Raw genomic sequence first — 21,884 nt, 5'->3', positions numbered from 1 at the left:
AAAGAAATGACTCCAAATTATTTAAAGCTAGCTTACCTAGCACACAAGAAGCACTTCTGGAAAATTATCAGTCATTTTTATCAGCCACAGGCTTATCCTGCAAGTAATACTCCCCAGAATTACAGTTATCCCGTAGCCTACAGTACTCAAGCAATACCATTGATGTTAGTGAGAACTAATCCCATGAGTGAAGAATACAAAGTAAAAGCAACATGAAACATCCTAGCTGGTGACAGAGGATTCCAAGGCTTCAGACATATTTCCATGGCATTTTAACTGAAAGCTTTGTAAAAGAAGTACTCCAGGTGAAACCACAGCCACACAGAGGTCAGTGAAAAACTCCCATTAATTTCAGTCATGACACAATTTCACCATAGGAATTTAATTTGTTGCTAGCCTTGCTGTATTTTCAATACCTTTTATTCTACTTAGAAAAGAAAAAAGTAAAGTTAAAAAGAGAAGAGGAAGCATCACGCTTTATATAGTAATAACTGTATTTACATAAAGAACAAGATAGGTTCTGAAGAACTGCAATCCGATAACTCTGACTTCACTTTCAGGACAGAAATTGAAAATGCTTGTTATGGCCTTGCTTACAAAACCTTTAAAAATGTACCGCATGTAGACTGGTCACAGTAACTCAAACTCATTAGAAAAACCTGCACATGGCAAATTTGCCATATGTATTATTGATATGTTACACAGGTGCGGCACAATTATTATTTTATTATTTTGATTTTAAATCATTTAATGCTGCACCACACAGCAGTTTCACCTACAAGGTCAGTTATCAGATAACTTCTCAGAGAGATTAAGAACTGGCTTGAGAAAAGAGAATGTAGGGTGTCAGCAAGAGGAAACATTTGACTTTTATAGTGGTAATAAGCACAATGGGTATCAATAGTTTGATTTTATTTACACTATTTATACTGAAGATAGTATTTGACAGGGTATCAGAGGAGGCTAATTATATCAATGACAAGAAAACACACTGAGCTTTCTCCTTTATCAAGGCACCGTGTGGTTTGGTTTCCCTAGACACAGCTCTCAGAAGCATGCTTTCCCAAATCCAGGCCAAAGACCTCTGCTATATAACGGGCTGAGCTTCATAAAGAGAAAGAAAGTAAATGTAACATTTTAAAACATAAAGGAAAAAAGCAGAGGAAGGGTAATTTTTTCCCCATGTAAGTACCATTCTAAATGTGGTCTAAAGGGCTAGCAATGCTAGGTCATTGCTATTACTGGAATTCAGAGGGCTGCTAGTACATAACACAAGTTGATGCTCTCAGCTCAGTTCCCAAAAATACAGCTCAAATCAATTCTCAGTGTCATTCTTCTTGACAGTCCAGGAAGTATCAAGCAGTGACTGTGCCTCTGAAATCTCCTTTGACTTACTGGACTATCAGCACAGGAGACCATGCACTGCTTGCCTCTTGTGCCTGAGTTGTACCTCAGATAAGTATCAGCATGCAACTGTCCATGTCCTAGAACGAGGCAATAGCCTTAGACTGCATCTTAGGGAACATTTTCCAGCAATATTTTGTCCATTGTGAGACTGTGCCTGGAGATAAAGACACGGCTGTGAGGTGACACCATAGCATTCAACCCTCCACAACCTGCAACCTTAATGGAAGCTGCAGCTTGGTACTGCAACATGCAAAGTGCAAGGAAGCACTTCATGAGACCCAATTGTGTAGGTCATGCTCACAAGTGATATTAATGTTTCTGCTTAAGCTGATCCTATACTCTCACCCACAGACATGAGTGTTGCCTTCTCCAGCTCAGGTCTGGTCAACTTGCACATGGTGTTGGGTCAATTGCATTGCCCCTAAACTTCCAGAGACAACGCCAGGAAAAAGCACGTCCATCTACTCAATAGTCAGCACCTCCTCTTTCAGACCCAAACTTAAGTTCAAGAAAAGAATGTTCATAAGAAAGCAGAGATTCTAAGGAAACACATCGCAGAGCAAACAAACAAGATGCTGACTCTCAATCTAATTTACATTTACATGAGATAAAAGACAACAAAGAATAAGACCCCAGGAGAGAGGGCCCTCAAACAGTTCTGGTCAGTTTACAGTATGCCAGACATAACTGAAATGGAAAGAATGCAGCAGACAGCAACTAAATGATTTCAGGCCTTTGAAGACATATCTTCTGGATAATATTCAGTCATGTACCTGATTGAGCCCTGACCCAGTTCACCAGTATGACCCTACCACAGACGTACACTAAATAAAGCCCTGATGCTCAAGTTGTCTAATCTAAGTTCTCCCTCCACCACGAAAGTGTCTGAGGCTAACCTTACTCTGCCGAAAGAATGCAAGTACAAAGAAAATATATTGATATGCAAAACCCAATAAAATAATCATTTTTCAGTACAGTCTCTGCCATCTATACTTGTTGAGAGAAACTGCAAAAAACAGTGAGAAGGACACAGACGTTCTGGACCTTTCCTCTTCACATCTCAAGTGGACAGTGAATCTTCAAGAGAGACTAAACAGAATCAGTTCATTTAAGAAAGCTCAGGAAAAGGACTGGCCATGTCTAAATCAAGTGTGCCTGAGACCATTCTTCAGCACTGAAAACTACTGGCACAATAGCTCACCCCCATATTGTTAAACGTAACAGTATAGACAGATGAGTTCACTGCCTAGAGATGTTCTCTGACATTGTTTAATTTACTAACATAGACATAGTTACTATGTCTGTTACTGAATTTTATGGTTCTCCAAACATGACACCTTAACTTGAAACTTAACTTGTTCAAGTTAACTTGTCATGAGCTTGATACAGTGCATCAAGCAAGCAGACAGGTGAGAGACAGAAGTTCCACATGATGTAAAATTTATCAAAACCTATTTGGTTTACTGTCTATGCTTGAAATTTCTCAAAATAATTAAAGAATATACTATAGACAGATATCGGTTTCAGTTAGGTCTGTACTGTAGCAATTTTAACTGTATTGGCACTTTTACATAGAGTTCTTTATTTTATTATTTTAATATATTATACGCAAACACAGACCACTTTCAAAGATCTTCCAGTACTACGTTCACTCAGCATAAATCCATCTGGTGTAACATGAAGCTCACAGGGAACTCAAGGGACACCTACCCTGTACAGACTTCGCTTCATCTTGTATGAGACAAGGTTTTTACTGTCATCTGGGATTGTGCTTCGAATACTTTTTTGTCTCCCAAATTGATGTGTTTAGGGCTTTCCATCCAAGCTGGACATAACGAGTTAAATTCATTCACCTGTGTTTAGAGAGCCCCTGGGACTACACCTGAGAATCTGAATCTAGCCCTATGAATACAAGCAAGGAGTAATGCCTGAAGGCATTGCCTCCTCTGTTTTCTCAGAACAGAGCGCCACACCATCCACTGTGTGCATCTGACGTAAGAGTGTCTCTGTTTAGTTCTTACTTTTGAATTCTTTACTTGCTGTCTCCTTTCTATCTAAGCAACATTTACTGAATCATAGGAAAGGCTTATTTAAAATATTTCCCATTATACACATACATGGTTAAAATAATGCTGAAATTCCTCTGTTTGCATTCTTGCAACAAGCAGAATCCCACACTATTGCCAGGACTTCTAAAGAAAGTCTCCTGATGTTCAACTCCTGACTCATGTATGAAATGAATCACTAAGGAAATGGTGAAGTTTAAGCTTACATTGTTAAGCAGTCAACTGTCTCCCTCTCCAGATCAATATTCACTGAAAATATATCACTGAGATTTTTTTTCATGAAAATATTATCTAGGTAGTCAGCTACCTTGTTCTGTTTTCTCAAATTTCATGTAATTCCATCAAGATTAAAACAAAACAAAACAAAACAAAACACATCTTATTATATATGAGGTATGAAAGGAAGCAAGGAAGGAAAAAGAATTTATGTTATTTAAATACTTGTATTCTCCTCAACACTTATTAACCTCCTTAGTTTATAAATGATTTCTATTGGATGGCTAAAAGTACATGATACTGACATTTAATATACTACTTTTGGAGGTCTAATCTTGAACCTCTAAGACACTAGTCCTACTTCACTATAGTTCCATTTGTCTCTAACTGATGCTACAAAATATCAAGTTAAGAACAGAAAATCACAAACTTAGTCTAAAAGCAGTTAAGTCTGCGCTTTCCTTCTCCAATTATAGATATCACAGATCCTGTAAAATGAAAAGCTAAATCTCTAGGGCTTGAACCAGTCCCTCTTCCTGCTGCAAACAATCAGTAGCTAAGGATTAGAATCAAATGTGGGCTTCTCCAATGGTCAGGCAAATAGTGATGGCCAAGGCCAGCAGGCTAGCCAGCATTACACAGTTCAATGGCATTACACAAATTGTGTAATTACAGTGGTCATCACACAGCCCTTTGAAAAACAGTGTTTGGCAGCAGTTAGAAGTACTTTGACCTTTGGAAGCAGCAAGTTTTAACAGTAAGAAAAATAGCAGCAAATACAATTTTGAGGACAAACAAACCTGAAAAGGAGCATGAAGTGGGTATTGTGGCTAGAGTGTGTTAGACAGATTCTATCTTAAATATTTGGTATGTTTCCTGAAGACTTAGCTTACTGGAGATAATGAAAATATTGTAAATCAGCATTCGGTCCATTCTTTAACTGTGAAATTTTGGCCTTTGCTATTTCAGGGGGAAAAAAAAAATCTTGAAAATGTGAACCAAAATGCTCAAAAAAACCAAAGACAACCAAAAATATTCTCAAAGTCTTTTTGTGATTTTCAGATCAGTCTGGTTGATTCCACAGACCTTACTCATGGATGGCATCACTGAATTAAATGTTGTTGAATCAGAGACTTTTATTACTGACGCTTTCACACGTGGTGTCTGAATACTGTAAGTGACAAAAAGCAATGAAGTGGAGAAGTCAACTCATGCAATATAGTCCACAGTTTTGGTCTTATGCAATAGCTATAGGCAGACAGACTAACAAAAGAATATACATTACAGCCAGTAGCTATCAGTAAAGCTACCAGTCTCACTGAGTAAGGAACGCCACAGTTAGACTGAGGGGACAGGACAAGGAGGGAATCTCTTCCATTACTACTGATGACAGAAGTTATGTTTTGTCATCTCTTTCATTAAATAGTTAAATTCTGCTTCAAAACAATGATTTTTATTTCCCCCTGTAATATTCTTTCTGGAGAGCAGTTCCAGAACCCCATTTCTAGTGATTTTAAACTTTCTTCTAACTCCAAAATTCAGTTTACATAAATACTGTTTATTCTCTCAATTTCTTCTTGTACCAATTTTATCTTTATGTACAGATTAAGACTATGGATTTCCACACCAGAATTCATCAATATTCATTTTAGTGTTCAATATATACACATATACTCTTCATTTGCTTAGTTAAAATGCCTGGCAATTCAGGACTTCTCAGAAAGCTTGGAGTAAAACCTTGGATAAAATGAAGCAAATGGCAAAATCTCACCAATTCCATGAAGTTAGAATCTCACCAAACTTTTCCAATCAAGACCACAAGACAGATACTAGGAAAATAACTAAAAATCAATTATTTTATTAAGTACTTTACCAAACATATTAAACAATTTTAAACTACATATGTAGCTATTTTATCTCTAAAGACAAGTTAATACCCACAAAGCAAGGACATTTAAAGTTAAAAATCCCATTCTGTCTTTTCCTAGCTACTATGCTAAAGCTAATAGGTATGATGAATTTCTCTACCGTATTAGAGCTGGAACACCAGGAGAGCCACAGTTAATGTTGCTTAAAGCTCTCCTGTGCTCAGTCACTCATAACTTTTACAAAACAACGCAAAATACGTTGTTCTAACATTTTCAAAGCTTAGTTTCACACTAAGAATGATTTCCTCTGTTACTGAAAATTTAGGAAAGGAAAGAAATACTCAAAAAGACATAAAAAACCTTTACATATAACTGAATTTTTATTTTATTTTGGACTGAGAAAAACTAATCCAGCTCTTTTGGTACATTCTGAGTTGGCATCAGCTCCTTAAAAGTATCTTGCACGTAGAGAAAAATTCTCTCATATCTCAATGGAAAAGGCATCTAAGCAATTAATCTAGGAAGAACAATGACTCTATCTTTATCTGACTGCTAGGACAAAAAGTGAATTCTCCTGGCAGCCAGAAAAAATGATGGGATTATTCACAAAGGAACTAAAATACTGTTTTTCCCTCTAAATGAGTCTGTGAGTACAAAACAATAGAGTAGAGCTAAATATGACAAAGGAAGCTTTTCTAAAAGAAAAGATTGCAGATGTATTACTCTTCCTTCCCAGCTGCAGAATAGATCCATTATCTCCATTTCTGCATGATAGTGCAAAACTCATTGACATGGTGTATCAGGTAGCATATACTATTTCAAATTTTTGACTTATAAATAAATAAGCAAACATATAAACATCAGCTGGCCAACAACCCTCTTACTCTGACCCAGTTAGGTTGAGTCCTGAAGACATAAAGCAAGTAGTGCAAATAATATCACTGAAATTACATACTAGACTATGATGAGACCTAAATTCTAATATTAAACATAGAAATGTAAATTTCTGTTGAATTAATCCATATTTTACTTTAGATAATGAAAGTCCTCGAAAACATATAGCTAATTATTCTTGAGGGCCCAGGGCTCTTACCCAGAGAAATGATTAAAATGTCATTTTCATTTTTATCTTCTTGGGGATTGTCTATCAGACAATAGACATTTAGTGAGCTTAGTCTTTTCAAACATATTTTCTAATTACTTTTTTTTTATAAAAATGTTTAACTATCTCTTCTCTTCCGTCAAGGGCAAAAATAGATATTCAGAGGTTCGTTTGTCTAGGAAGGAAAGGCAGCCTCTAAAATCATTTAGGGTAAGGAATCAAAATAACAGTCAAAAGCATTAAGTTCGTATTAAATATGCCAGAAATATTCTCTGTAAGTTAGGTGATATGTTTTACATTCATTTAAACAGGCTTAGGCCTGTTTTCATTAAGGCTGAAGGCAACAGTACCTTAATGTCAATGGAGAAATGCTTCATTCTTTATATCCCTAGCTAAAGATTTAAAATGTAAGAAATCCAAATAAGCAAAAAATATGTTAATGTGTTGTGCTAAGGGAAACGCATATTTAATAATGTGTGGGACATTACAGTGACAGAGTAGCAATTGTACTACAATAAAAATAGAGTTCTGCTCTCAGCTTTGTTCAGAAATACAGGTGTCTAGTGTGATCTGAGATGACCTGTGGTACCCAGAGGCTGGCAGATATGTCACCAGACTTCCAGGAGGCGCGTGTTTTTCTGGAACACTATCTAGATGTCAAGCAAAATTGACCACAGGGCCTAAAAGAGCACAAGGTACCAGGGCAGGTGTTACTGAATCCCACCATGGCACAGGAAAGGGGTTCAACTTCAAATGAAGACATCTGAATGCCAGTGTTTACCTGTGGGAGCCCCACACGTGTAGGTATCTCAGCACCCTCCACAGTCACTTAAAATCTGGATCAGGATTCAGCTACCTAAACATAAATATCTAGTGCTCTCTGAGATGATTTAGGGCACACTACCCGGCACCCAGTTTTTAGCCTAAAAAGGTCTACATCTGCCAGGAGTCCCATGTTATTTCTGCCAGCCTTGTGCAGATGCCTCAACTCTAGGGCCACTTTACATGGTGCTAGATAGCTACACATAAGCAAATGAATCACAATCCTAGTCAGTATTAACAGCAGAGTCCAGAAAAAGATTCAGGTCACACTGATATAGACATTTACAGGTCAGCTGAATTACTCTCTCTGAAATTGTTATTAATATAAAGAGAACATATACCTACAGCACAATTTGATCACCTAAAATTAGGTACCGTACTCTTAAACTTAATTCCATTCTTCATCTTGCCCAGGGAGCAACCCTGCAGCTTGCACACTGGCTGGGAAATGTAATTCATCCAAATAATCCTGCACAAAACTCATCAGGATGTGTATCAGCAAACAAATTCACCCTTCCCACATAAAACATCTTGAGATCCTTGTTTGGCAAGTGTTATATAATTTGCAAAGCACAGACATTACAATAGCTCACATGTACCAGTGTCGTGAACATGTAAGTTTCTGCATTTGTGGTTGTTACTACTAATGATGTAATGTACAAAACTCGAAAATAAGAGGTTTTTTTAAGAGTATAACATCTAGATATCCATAAAACTCCTACTAATATCCAATTTTACTCATTGGGTAGTAGCATTTAAATAACACAGGCATAATGTTTACAGAAAATTATGATAAACTAATCAAGCCCTCCTGAGAATGTCAGCTATCTATATACACCTGTGTATCTCTTAAACCAGGCAGTATTACTCCATTTCACCAACACCAAAAACTTCAAATGGAACAAAAATATAAATGAATTTTCATTTCTCTCTGCCCCTCCTTTCATTCTATAAAATCAAAGAAATACATTGAATCACAATCAGTACATGCCATCTATTGTCATATACAGCTGCTATCACCTTGGACTGAAGAACAGGTATCACTTTGCATCAGAAATTGCCAAACCAGAGTCAAAAAATACTGTTTCCAATAACCAAAGGAAAAGTCTACAGGAAAGGCCTCTTCAAGTGTAGTTTTCCCTTCTGTACATTTACTACAGTGTTTTCAAGTCCAACTTTGGAAGTCGCACCACTGTGGACTTTTAAATCTTGGCTTGAAAAAACACCAGCAAATGTACAGTAGTAAACAATCCTGCACTACTGGAGAAATAGGCTCTATTACTTAGTAAGTCTTTCCCATTTCTATTATCTATGATTCTGTCATTCAGTAATGACTGATGATTATCCTTGGCTCCAGACAATGATCCGTAGGAACACAAGCTGAGGGAAAAAAAAAAAAAAGATGAAAATAAGATAAGAAAAAAAGAAGGAAGGAAAAGAATAATAAAAAGAAGGAAAGTGGAAGGAAGGTCATAAGGTCAACTCAATGTACAGGAAGGTACCCTGAAGGACAAGATTCAGTTTCCAGCTCTATCATACTTATCATGTCAGCATAGCAAGTCTCTTACTTTATCTGTGCCTCATTTCCCCACTATTAATTTTTTTCATATCCAGGGCTACATAAGCAGTATGTATCACTGTGTCTTAATGATAAAAACATTAATACCTGGAGCACTGAAAGGCCAATCTTCTATTGCATTTCATAAAAATCCACAAATATTCAATATTCAAATATGCTTTTGAAGCAATTCCCTTATTTAATAGTACATTTATTTAAAAATAGATAAAACAGTCTCTAATTTTGAATTATGTAACATCTGCAGTCTGATCCAAAATCCATTACATGTGTTAAGATATTCACATTTATTTAAATAAGCATTACATTTTAATAACTACGTTTTGAAGCAGACTATTTGTTTTCATATTTGGGCAACACACATAATCTTGCTCAAACTTCTGTTCTGAAAGAGAATGAGACACTGTGTACGTCCAGTCATCTTATGACATTCCTCATGTAACCCTACTGACACCACTCTCTATCAAATTTTGGTACTAATCTTAAAGCAAAACAAACAAACAAAAAACAGGGTTTGTTGTTACAGACATGTTCACCTTTTCTGCTGTGGTACTTGTCTTTGGAGCATACTCACTACTTGAATTATTACACAGATGACCAAACTGAAACTTTGCATTTATGTTCTATGATATTCCACTACTAGTTTTTAATGAAAAAAAGTGAAACTGTCCTGAGTCAAAAGAATGAAGAAGATGCACTCTTAGCTTTTTTTATATCACTTCTGTTGTTCTTGACATGCCTTTGAAAAGGCAGTAAATGCTCTTTAGTTATTCCAGTTCACATCCATGGAAGCCAGATTAAAGACTGATAAACTAGCTTGTCCAACGTCAGCATGAGGAATCTTGATACAGCTGGTCACACAACCCAGACCTCCAGCCCCCCAGAACAATGCCTCAATCACATACTGTCATTGCGTCCTCATTCCTACATATTGGAAAATATATACAACAATTAGAGAGATGATAAAGATCACTGACACAAAAGTAGGCATTCCATGTAAGAGCAAGAAATAAGTATCAGAATCCAGCACTTCACAATGAATAAGAAATTGAAAAATGGAACACAGTCCTGCTTTTTTGATATACATAGGAGGAATGAGGAAAAAAAGGTCTTGCTTGCCAAGACCAAAATCATGCTGTAGATTTAGCCATATAATACTATGACTGCTAGCAATAACAATAGATTTTATTCAGTGGAAGACAGATCATTTATTTTACTTGCAATTAAATACATGACTACCATTCTGTAAAGCAGTTAAACCATTACATGTAGACAAACACAATGCCAGTTTCTGTGAGAAGACAGTGACTGAAAGCCATTTGCTAGAAGAACATCACACAACTAAACTCTGAGGTAAGAAGGAAAACTGACAGGATCATCACCTCCAGATCATGATACTGTCCAAGAAAGAAGCAATTAAAATACCATTGGTACTTCATGGAAGTATGTTCTTTCCTACTGAAAAAGATGCTTGTTTTTCTGTTTTTTTTTTAAGAAACTGAGAGTCTTTCCTCTGGCCTTCAACTGATAATTTCTGAAGAAAGGAAGTTTCCCCCTTGCCAACCTGTATTTCACACTAGTAAGTGGAAATGTGATTATATGTCAGCAAAAATGAACAGGACCAGTGAAGCAAAATAGCTGTTTCTCTACAAGATGATGAGAGAGAAAAAAAAAAAAAAAAAAAAAGAGACCAGGTTTTCGAAGGTTAGCATTTCTTTTTAAAAGATGTATACAAATTTTGAAAACAGTTCAATGTTTCACAATGTTAAAAGGTAAAAAAGCATAACACCATATTCATGTATCACAGTAAAGTATGTCATACGATTGGGAGAAGCGGATGAAAATTCATGCAGATCCATCTTACAGTAGCTACTCTGTCACCAAAATGCACAGCCTGATGCAAAGAGCACTGGTGAGTTAATCCAATCAGGAGTTCAAAGTGGTGGGCATCAGTCCCACAGGGACTGTATGAAGGCAAAGTCATCCGCAGACCTAGAGGAAGCAGTAGAGACACACATCTACTTCCTCCCTGGCCCTAGAGTGACAGAAGTCCTTCTAAGATGCAGCTGTAAGGAAGTTGTTCCTATACCCTGCCCAAAGTACAGAGCCTTCAATTATGAATAATCCATAACAGAACTGTCCCATTCTACTTTACTGTTCAACACAAGGGTCAATCATGATACATAAAGAATTTAAAAAAAATTAAGCAAAATATTTCTCATCCACAGTTACAAAACAATTGCCAAATCATATGCTTATGAATATGTTTTCATGCAGTGTAATAAAGACTGCTATTGTTCTACAGAGAGAAAGCATCAAGTGACTTGAATATGCTACAGAATTATTATCGCTTACTGCTTCGGTTGCACATCCCCTGTTGCAGCAATAGTAAGAATAATTCTTGTATATGGGTCTTTTAACCCAGGATTTTATACTTCTTTCCAAATACTGGGTTCAAACCTCAGCACTCAAGATCAGACTGCCTAATGCTAAGCACTGAAATCAACAGGATACAAGTTTGCTCACACCTTGAAACCTTGATCTTGAAATTAAAAGGACATTTTAAGCATGACAAAAACATCTGAACAAGCCCCCTAAGCCAATCATGTGCTTTTATACCTCAAAAGGTATGTCAGGACCATTATAATCACTGCTAGAGTGCAGATACTCCTTAGCTAGCATAAACCAGCTGTTAATGAGAAATATTGCACCAACAGTTTCAGTTAATAAGTAAAATTACAGAAATATATATTTTTTCTATTTCTGTAGTTTCTGTCAATTCTAATTCATCACAGAAATAAGTTGTTACCACTTAATTGTTCTTACTGTACAGCAAAGATGCTTATAATGAATGATGATAAGCAGGAACATGAATGAACAGTTGCCAGGCAACCAATAAATAAAGGTTCCAAATAGCACAACCTCTCTTTAAGAGATAAACCTCTAACCATAATTATTTTTCAAATCCATTCCTGTGCCAAGTAAAATCATGTTTGCAGCACTAATCCTTATCTTCCTCATACAAAATGAAACTCAAATCTATCATTTGATGTATCACAGATAACAAATTAGACTCAGCCTGCCCTTCAGATTATGCTCAACAGCATGGATTAAAGACAGTGAACAGGTTAGACAATTAACTGCAATCCTAAACAGAGAGGTGACAAGCATTAAGCAATTTAAATGGGGACATTAAAAAAGTTACACTAAGATTCTTCAAAAAGCATCAACACAAAGTCATCCAGCTTTTAACTCCACAAAATAATCCTATACTAATAAGATTATTAGCATATGTTTTAAAGTCTGACTTTAAAACACTGAGAACAGATGCAGTTTAAATGTTAAAGAAAAATCTATATAATACTGCATTGTATCTTTATAAACTCTTACAACTCAGTCCTGCCAAGTGCATAAGCAGAGCTGAGGTGCCTAGAGCAAGCACTGACCTTTTAGATGGATTCAAATAAAACTGACAAAGAGCAGCATAAATCTTAAGCCAGTTAAAGAAGATAGTATATCCACTGTGAAGAAACAATGAATGGTTATGTATGAGTTTTACGTTATTCCACTGTAGGCTTCTGAATAATGCAAGGTGGGAGAGCTTGGGTTTGTTCAGGGTTTTTAGTAGGCTAATAAATTGTACATTTATTGTACCAAGATCTGATGTTAGCAGTATATATTTTCGTAGGTTTATCTTGCACCAACTAAGGTGATTAGATAAACCTCTTTACTTAATCATTTTATTTTTTCCTTCAGTAGAATTGAGAACCACTAATGTCTGTGATGCTTAAACACTAAACATTTAAAAATTTGCAATCAGAAAATAAGATGAACTCCACTTATAAACAAATCTCTCTTGCAACTACGGTCTAACATAGTATGTAGATGGTGAACTCTCAAGAGCAAAGACCATCTTTTCAATCTGTATTCAAACAATATGCAGGAAACAGAATCCATAAGCTTTCCTGCAACATTAGTAACACAAAAGAATCTCACATTTCACTGTAGGAAATTGATCTACTGGAACTCTTGCAAACATGAATTGTGGTTTGAATTATAGTAGAGAATGCAATACACTACATAAGAGTCTCAGCATATATTTCTTCATATCAAATGAAAGTCAGTTCATTGCACAGTAGGTATCCGCCTTTTATAACAGAAGAGGAAAACCCAGTTCATTCAGTAGATATACTTCATCCAAGAACAAGAGTCAGAACTTAAATAACTGAGAATAACGCACATTGATTGCGTCCAAAAACAACACAAAAGTCCCTATAAATTCCTTTTAGGACACATGGCTTAATTTTATATCTTTTTTAAATCAAAAACACCAAACACCTTAACTGCTTCTCCATATCTATTTTCATGCTTGGACTTTAGTAAGTTATTAAAATATTGTGCTGTGCTTGCAAACCTAATAACTAAGCCTACTAGTTGAAATACGTGTAAAGGTGATATTAGAAGATTTTTTCCCTAACGAATGTTAATTCTTCTTCAATTACAAGCCAAATAATTAAACTTTTACATTTTTAAGCCTGGAAAGACCCAAGGCCTATGGAAGTAAAGGTTATGCATTACTATTCAGCAGGAGCTGGCAGCTAATCGTAAAGTTTATTACCAGTGAAAACAAGGGGGTTCTCAGCCACTTATTACTATGGAGAAAATTGACAGTATATCTCTGAAGTTTTGATTCCACTGTATTTTGTTTCACAATATGCAATTTAACTGTCACACATCTGAAAATGGGAGGAGAGAAAAGACTGTATTGTTTTAAAGAGTTGCTCACACTAAAGTAAGGTTCATTTTACAATCTCCCCCTGAGGGATTCAAGACTATATATTTAGCATTAGAAGAAGGAAAATAGAGCATAACCATCTGCTTGTGAAAAGAGATGATGAAGCATGCTTTGTCTCTAGTGTTTCCCACATCATGGATGCAGTTAAACTGGGTGTGAGCTTACAAACAAATCTTTCCTCAAGTCTTTACTCAGACACCCAGCTGGATACAGTTACTCATGGGAGTAAAAATATGCAATATTAGATCTGAGATGAATCTTATTTTACATTCTGCTGATCTTGTCCTCTGACCAAGGGATTCTGCATCAATGACCTTTTTTCCCCTTAACAAAATGGTGACATTGTTTTTTCTTCATAATATTTATGATTAATATACATATCTAATATTTTAAAATAAGCAATATGTATACAGATTCATTATTTAAATATATACATAAACTAATTAATAACATTAGAACACCAACTCACAGGATAATACCAGCTCAAACAGTGCAAAATTATTGGTTTGGGGGAAACATAAAAATAAATATATAATCTATATGGGTGATGCTTCTGAAAAACCGTATGTAGACATTCCCAATAAAACCCAAAGGAGTTATCCTTGAGTAACACAAGAAATTATTACTACAGTGAGGAAAAAAGGAAATGTTAGTTACCTCAGAATATCACCATCCTGTATCAGTTTTTGGTAACAAAAGATCTTGTGTCTGCTTGTTTCAATTTTACATTTTAAACATTCTTTTGAGTAACTATTATTCCATTCACTACTTCAATGATGGACATTGGTATGTCCCTATTCTGCCGTTAGTAGGCAATAGTAGGAAAACTACACCGACAGACATTCTCCCATTGGTGCAATTACTTATTGATGTTACAGTTTTGGACCAATAACTCAGCACTGAGAACAAGTTGCTAACATTGTAGTCCTTAGTTTTTCTCATGGTGTCAAAAACAGTTACAAAGTGCTCACCAAAATGCCACTGGTAGCCCGTAAACTCTGAACATTAATACTAACATACTCCTACAAGTAAGAGCATGTGAACCGAACTTCATCACGATTACTTAAACTATCAGTTTACAGCCATCTCTCGTGCAGCTTTATCACAGAGCTCTCATTGACTCAGAGAGTAAGTGTGGGCCCCCAGAGTCCAGTACTACCTGATCTGAATCATACTGGGCTATGCCTATTACATAAAACACTGCATGCATGAATAAATTTCAGAATTTACAACTCAGCTATCACTGGAAGCTTTAGGACCTCATCCACGTAGATCTTTGGCTAAAAAAAATTTTACAGAGGAACAATAAAATTACAAAAAAAGAAAAACAGTAATGTTCACAACAGCTTGTAAGCTTTGTGTTTTTCTTTGAAAAGACAACATTTTTATTTAATATCTTTGAACTACATCTCTCAAGAATTTGTCTGGCTCACAGCCTAACAAACCTGCATTGAAACAAACAAACAAACAACCGAGCCAACATTGTTACACAATTTCTGCTCATTGCCCAGGAATTTGGATTAAATGAGACAGAATTACAAGAGGAAATAAATGATCTCCAAATTTATAACATTCAACAAGTATAATCTATACATTATTCAGAGAGAAAAAGGAATAAAATAATTCTGCTTTCTAACCATCCTAACCATTTGTTCGGTGACATTTCATTCAATTAAATGCATGCCGCTTCTTTCCTGAACCCTACTTTGCCTGTTTATTCCTATTGTCATGAGAAATAAATTTCTCATAAATTTTCATAATTTACTATCAAGTACAGCTGTCTTATGCACTTGTGCTGACACACAGAATTGTACAGTACAACACATAAATGCTGTTGCCAAGTCCATTGCCTCAGATTTCCCATACTTTTTAGCCTTTGCTGTTTCCAGCAAAAGAGAGTTGAATTTTCAGTGCTATCCAAACAATGTAAACACAAGAATGGTTGTTCTGGGTCAAATCTCAGGTCTATCTAGCCCAGGGCTCTGTCACTGACAGTGGTCAACAGCAGTAGCCTAGGGAAAAGTCCCAGATTAGGGTAACTCTTGAATAAAAAAGTAGTTTCCTGAAACATCCTTCTAACTCCCAGCAATTTGTGGCTCAAAGACTTGGATATGAAAAGAAACTGCGGGAGCTGGCATGTGGCACACTGTTTCAGAAGGGCAGGGAAGAAGAACAGGAGATGGTATATTCAAGAGGAAAAAATATGTACCCTCATCACACAGGCACCACTTCGTTCCACCAACCAGTGGTTCCTGCTCCAAGTATTATCTTTTGCCCTCAAAATGTGCTGTTGTCCATATGGAAGAGGTGGCAAAAAATGACAGTGTTTCCCTTCTTTCCTCATAAAACCTCCTTCTGACTGGAGCTGGCCTCCTGTTCATATTCCACTTGACTAAACCAATCTTCTTCTCCTCCCACACTAGCTCCATCTGCCGCCCGTCTCTCCAGCAGAGCCAGATGCCAGCAAAGCAGACTACTGTGGGAGGAGAAAGTTCTGTTTCTGGAATTTCTTCCCGACACCCTGCAGGGGGCCAGCCTGTGAAGCCTGGAGAGGATACAGAGAGCAGCTTCCTCCCTTCCACACTGCTTTCCTCTGCTCATCAATAAAAGAAGGCAGCTGAGGACATGAGTGAAGGAAGGACAGAAATTTCAGCGTGCACTCTGAAATTTTTTACTTTAATATTTATGTACTAAAAGTCTCACAATTAGAAATCACACTCCAGCATGCTCTACACTGCATGAACATGTTAGAAGACATGAGACTTCTGCCCCAGGGAGCTTACAATCAAACAGAAGGGGAGATATACGTGTGTGATAACGAATGAACAAGAGTGTCTCGAGAGTAGAGAGCAGAGGAAAAAAAAGAGAAAAGGGTTAACAATGAGGAGGGGAGACCTTAATGATGGGGTGAAAAGACCATACTTAGAGATGCAAGGCACCGAGAGAAGCTAGGGGTGTGTGGTGTTACACCAAGGAGAGGATCGCATGTGGCAAGGGAAATCGCTTGTAGAAAGAAAGAGACTAGAATCAAAGTGAACACAGGGAAAGAAGAGTGATTTTTTTATGTTTGAGGAGATTTTGCATGAGGCAGAGCGAGAGGAAGCACAGGCAGGGACTTCAGACAAAAAGGGAGACAGCCTAGGGACAGCAGAGTATCTTGCCATAGAAAGGAGCAAGAATGAGCATCACTGAGTGAGAACAAGAGCTCGCATGAGGGGAAAGAAACAAGTGTGCCTATGTGTGAGACAGAGAAAAAGGCACAGACTTAATTCCTATCAGAGGAAGAGTTGTGAGAACAAGACAAGAAGAAACAAGCGTCAGTGAGGGCAGTGTATAGGTGCAGCGGAAAGTTTGTAGTGGGGCTGACAGGACAGAAGGAAGTGCAGAAACATAGACCTAACAGAAAAATGGAATTATAACATGTATGGGAAGTTGAAAGAGCCGATATAAATTGAGAGACACACGCAACAAGAAGGATGAAGGACTTGAATAGACAGGGAAAGAGACAGGGAAATGCAGAACACTGAAACCAGATTAAAGGAAATCACACTGGAATAGATGAAGGAGAAGGGCTTGCAGTAGAAAGAATGGAGTGACAGGAGCAGAAAAAGGGATCGAAGAATACATGTAGAAGAGAGAAAGTCAGTAAAAGAAAATTGCTCAATTAAAGCCATTATGTAAAGCCCCAAACTGAAAAGCTGGGAGTGTACCGAACGGTGGCTAGAAATGAACATTCACTGAATTCTTACTGTAGCAGTAAGTGGCTGGGGTTTGCCTTATCTAGGTAGTCCCATATTCTGCCTCACTCAGAAAAATTCTGTTTCCCGGCCCTCCGCACCCTCCAACTTTTGCGCTGTAGTTGCACCTTTATGCCATTTGTTCCACTATTTCTAGTAGCAACTCCTTCTGCCACGTTTAGATGGGGGGGGGGGGGGGAGAGAGACCTTATTTTGTCAAATATTTTGCCACAAAGCAACGTGTCAAAGCCTCCAGCTTCCTCTCCCCTGCCCCTTCACCGCTCTTCCATTCATTCTTCCTCCGAGCAGCGGCGGGGGGGCGACGGCCGCCGCTGGAAGCCGAGGCGGCGCGGAGGCAGCGCGCAGGCAGCGCGGGGCCGAGCGCAGCGCCCCGCCGCCCTGCACCGCGCTTTGTGCCGCCGCCGCGGGCTCCGCGCCCGAAGCGCGCCCAAGGGCCGGAGCCCGGCGAGGGGAGCGCCGCCGCCGGAGGGGGGGCCGACACAGACGGATGCCCGCGCCGCCGGAAGACGTGGCCGGCTATTTAATTTTATCGTATTTGGAGGAATCACAGAGGGAAGGGGGAGAGGCAGAGGAGGAAGCACACACGCTCGCACACGGCCGAGCTTACCTCCACATTGAAATACTGCTCCGCTTTGCACGCTGTAGCACATAAAATCCAAAGGAAGGTTTGCAAGAAAAACACCCTGGACCGAGACACGAAATCCAACCGGCTTCCAGTGCTGAATGCGAGTACGATCATAGTGAACTGTGCCTCAACGGATGGAAGAGCTCTCCTTTTCCCTCCCTCTCTCGCTTTTCCTTAAACAAATACACAAACAAACCAGCCCCCTCCCCGTGTCGGCGGAGAGCCGGCAGCGCAGGTTCACCCACAGCAGGGGAGGAGGAGGAGGAGGAGGAACAGCCACTTCGCGGCCCCGCCGGCGGCAGCAGCAGCGGGGTCAGCTCTCGCTCATCCTCACCGCCAGTCCCGCAAGGAGCGAATGTGGCGTCCGAGTGCAGCCGCAGCTCCTGCGCGGCTCCTCTCTGCCCAGCAGCGGCAGCCGCCTCTCCGCGGCGCCCTCCTCCTCCTCCTCCTCCTCCTCCTCCTCCTTCCCCCCTCCCCCTCCTCCTCCTCCTCCTCCTCCTCCTCCCCCCCTCTCCCCCCTCCCCCTCCTCCTCCTTCCCCCCTCCTCCTTCCCCCCTCCTTCTTCTCCTCCTTTCCCCCCTCCTTCTTCTCCTCCTTTCCCCCCTCCTCCTCCCCTCCCCGCGCTGCCGCTGCCGCTGCCTCCTCGCGGGGAAGGCCCGCCTGCCCTCTCCGCTCCGCTCCGCGCCCGGCCCGGCCGCGCCCCCCGCCGCTCCCGCCGCTCCCCCCGCTCCAGAATGTTCAGCCGAAATCTACATGGCCCCGCCCGCCGCCGGCCCCCGCCCGCACCTTAAAGGCGACGGGCCCGCCCGCCCGCCGGCCCTGCCGCGCCGGCAGCCGCCGCTGAGAGGGGCTGCGCGCGGGCCCGCGCTCACGCGGAGGCAGCGAGGCGGCCGCACGGAGGAGGCGACGGGTCGCGCCGCGCCGGCCAGGGGCGGAGGGCAGAGCAGAGCAGAGCGCCGCGCACAAACGCCCTGCTGCCCCCCTGCTGCCCCCGTGCGTGGCGGGGCGCGTGTGCGCCGCGGCTGGGCTGCACAGGGGCGCGGCCGCGCCGGCGCCCGTTGTGGGCACCCCCCCGCCCCGGCGCAGCCGGCTGCGCCGCGGGTCGCAAGCCCCGCTGGGGGTCGCGGTGGTGAGGGCGGGTGCGTGCTGCCTCCCGACCGTTAAACGTCTCCGCAGCGCCGTGTCCTCCCGGCCCCCGGCTCCGCCCGCCGGAGAGCGGCGACACGGAGCCGAGCGCGGCGCGCGGGCGCTGGCGGGACCGGCGCGGTGGCGGGTGGTTGCTGCCACGCGCGTGTTTCGCCGCCGCGGAGCGGCCCTTGGCGCGCAGCGCTCGGGCCGTGCCGGGGCGTAGGCAGGAGTCCGCGGGGCTGGTCGAATGGGCCGGGCGGTGGCTGGGGCGGGCGGGCGCAGCCGCTCAGGATGCGGTTGCTGGCGGGGAGTGATGGTCGCGTGGCCATTAGGGTGTCCCAAAGCGATGCGTTCGTTCAGCCACTCAGAAGAAAACACAAAATCACTGCTGATAAAATTTACAGAGGATAAAGTAATGATAACGTAGTTATCAATGATACGAACGAGTCAGCTGTTTAAAAGAGAAAAGAGTATTAGGTTGATTGAAAATCTACTGCTGCCAAATACATGGTCCTATATTTACGAGAAAAGAGTGTATGAATCAAATACTTACAGCATGGACAGCTGTATTCTGGATGTTGTGGTGTTCCAGATGCCTTGGGATTAGTGCAGATAAGCGACTTCTGCAGTGATTTTATGGTTAACAGAGCATTTTATGCAACCCTTTAATATGTTAACAGGATTATCGAGTCAAAGGAAGGTGGCATGGTCCATAACATTAATGAGACAAGCTGTTGCAGTCATGCATCTTGTTCAGCTATGTACTGCAAAAAAATTACAGGGAAATAGGAGCAATTCAGAAGATTCCAAGATTTGAAAATGTATCTTATTTTTAGCTCTTTGATTCTCAAAAAAGATGCAAAGGCATTTAATCATGATACAGAATTACGCAGAAGTAGACACCCATCATAGGCAAAGCCTCTTTACTCAGATAGATGAGGTCAGTGGCTAGAATTAAAACGCATTCAGATGAGATGTATAAAACATTGATAACACCTAACCACTGGAGCAGAATGTAGGAATGTGCTGGGTTCTCCATCATTCAGTATCTTAAAAGTAAGACTGTTAGCTCTGAAGGAGTTATGTTCTGCCTCACCAAAAATAATGGGATTTAAGCTGAATTCCTTGTGTGTTTTACAGTTTTTCATGTTAACTACTTAAAAGCATTTTCTGGTCTTCAAATCATTAGTGACATGGACGGTGGAATCAGCAGTAAGCTAGAAGGATCTATGGCCACTGTGGAGGGTGGTATCAAAAGTCAAAATTATGTTAACATATTGGAGAAACAGCCTGAAAACAGCAGGAAGAAATTTAATACTGAAAAATGCAAATTCTATTTAGGAAGAAAAACGTAAAAGCAAAAGAATACTGTTAAAAGAGCAGCATTTCAGAAAAGAATCTGGGGGCTGTAATGGACTATAAAGTAAATATGAGTCAGCAGCATGCTATGGTTGAAAAAAAGAAAAGTCTCATGCAATGTCTTAAAAGGTGTGCAGTACATCTGAGGGGACACATGATTTTTATGCTAGGGCTCGATGAAGCCAACTGTTTGGTCTCCAACTAGAGAGAGTACAGATGAAGGTAACAAAACAGTAAAACATTTAGAATGTAAGACATGCAGAAAAGTTGAAAGAACAGAGTTGGTTTAGTTTCAGAAGAGAGCAGATAAATAGTCTTTCTATATGGAAAGTGTTGTTGTAGAAAGGGCACAAATATTTGATTCTTTCTGGGTTCTCCCTGAAGGAAAAAATATATCAACTAAATTATTCAGAAAGTTCACATTTAGTATTAGAAAAAACTTTCTAAAATATGAAGGTAGTGGCATTTGGAAAAAGCTATCTAGTGGGAGGGTGGAGTCTCTTGCATGCAGAGGTTTGATAAACAGTATTATAGCTGTATTCTGTCCATCCTCAATGCAGTGCATTGGATTATGTGATCTAATAAACTTGATTCTAATATTTCAGTAGTTTCTTTCCTTTTGTTAATGTATGTATTAACCACTATAACTGGTGTCAAAGCAATACTTTCTTTATACAGTCCCTTTTGTTTCTCCCCTTCTCCTAAAGGATTCTCTCATTGTTTTCCCTCCCAGTGAGCACTAGCTCTATTTTTGCTCATTTATTTTGTACAATATGTCATTAGTGTAATACCTGGAAATGGAAACGGAAATGGAAATAGATATGTTCCTGTAACGGGATTTCATTCATCTCTCGTGTCAGACCTGCTGTATTTATTATAGAAGGCATGAGGCAATGAATACAGCTACCTCCTTCCTCTACGCTATATCTGTTACAAGAAGAAAGAGGAAAAGCAGCAGTAGGGTTAGAACAGTAGGATAGACCTGTGGGGAACAAAAGCATCTGAATATTTGTATGTGTATGTGACAAAGAGAAAGAGGCCACACAGATAAAGAAAGAGATTGGTAGGGAAATGAGAATAGCAATGTATGACTATGAGTGCCAAGGGAAGAGACGAGGCATATGAAGGGCAAAGATCTTTGAAGTGAAAAATATAATTCGAG

At 40.0% G+C, this 21,884-nt stretch overlaps 1 protein-coding gene across 2 annotated transcripts in view; it reads right to left on the bottom strand.

The window, feature by feature from the left end:
• Nucleotides 1-18,703, bottom strand: part of MMP16 (matrix metallopeptidase 16) — a 190,955-nt gene extending 172,252 nt beyond the window's left edge. The window contains exon 1 of one of the 2 annotated variants that reach the window (XM_026099840.2): nucleotides 18,218-18,703. In XM_026099840.2, the coding sequence (XP_025955625.2) occupies nucleotides 18,218-18,349 (132 nt within the window). In that variant the 5' untranslated portion in view covers nucleotides 18,350-18,703. The remainder of the gene's footprint in view (nucleotides 1-18,217) is intronic. The other variant, XM_064507778.1, reaches the window with a different exon arrangement.
• Between the last annotated feature and the right edge of the window lie 3,181 nt (nucleotides 18,704-21,884).

This window comes from Dromaius novaehollandiae, chromosome 2 (genome assembly GCF_036370855.1).
Source record: "Dromaius novaehollandiae isolate bDroNov1 chromosome 2, bDroNov1.hap1, whole genome shotgun sequence".
Lineage (NCBI taxonomy): Eukaryota > Metazoa > Chordata > Aves > Casuariiformes > Dromaiidae > Dromaius > Dromaius novaehollandiae.
The sequence above is the reverse complement of the archived record's forward strand: the minus strand, read 5'-3'. Positions and strand labels throughout refer to the sequence as shown.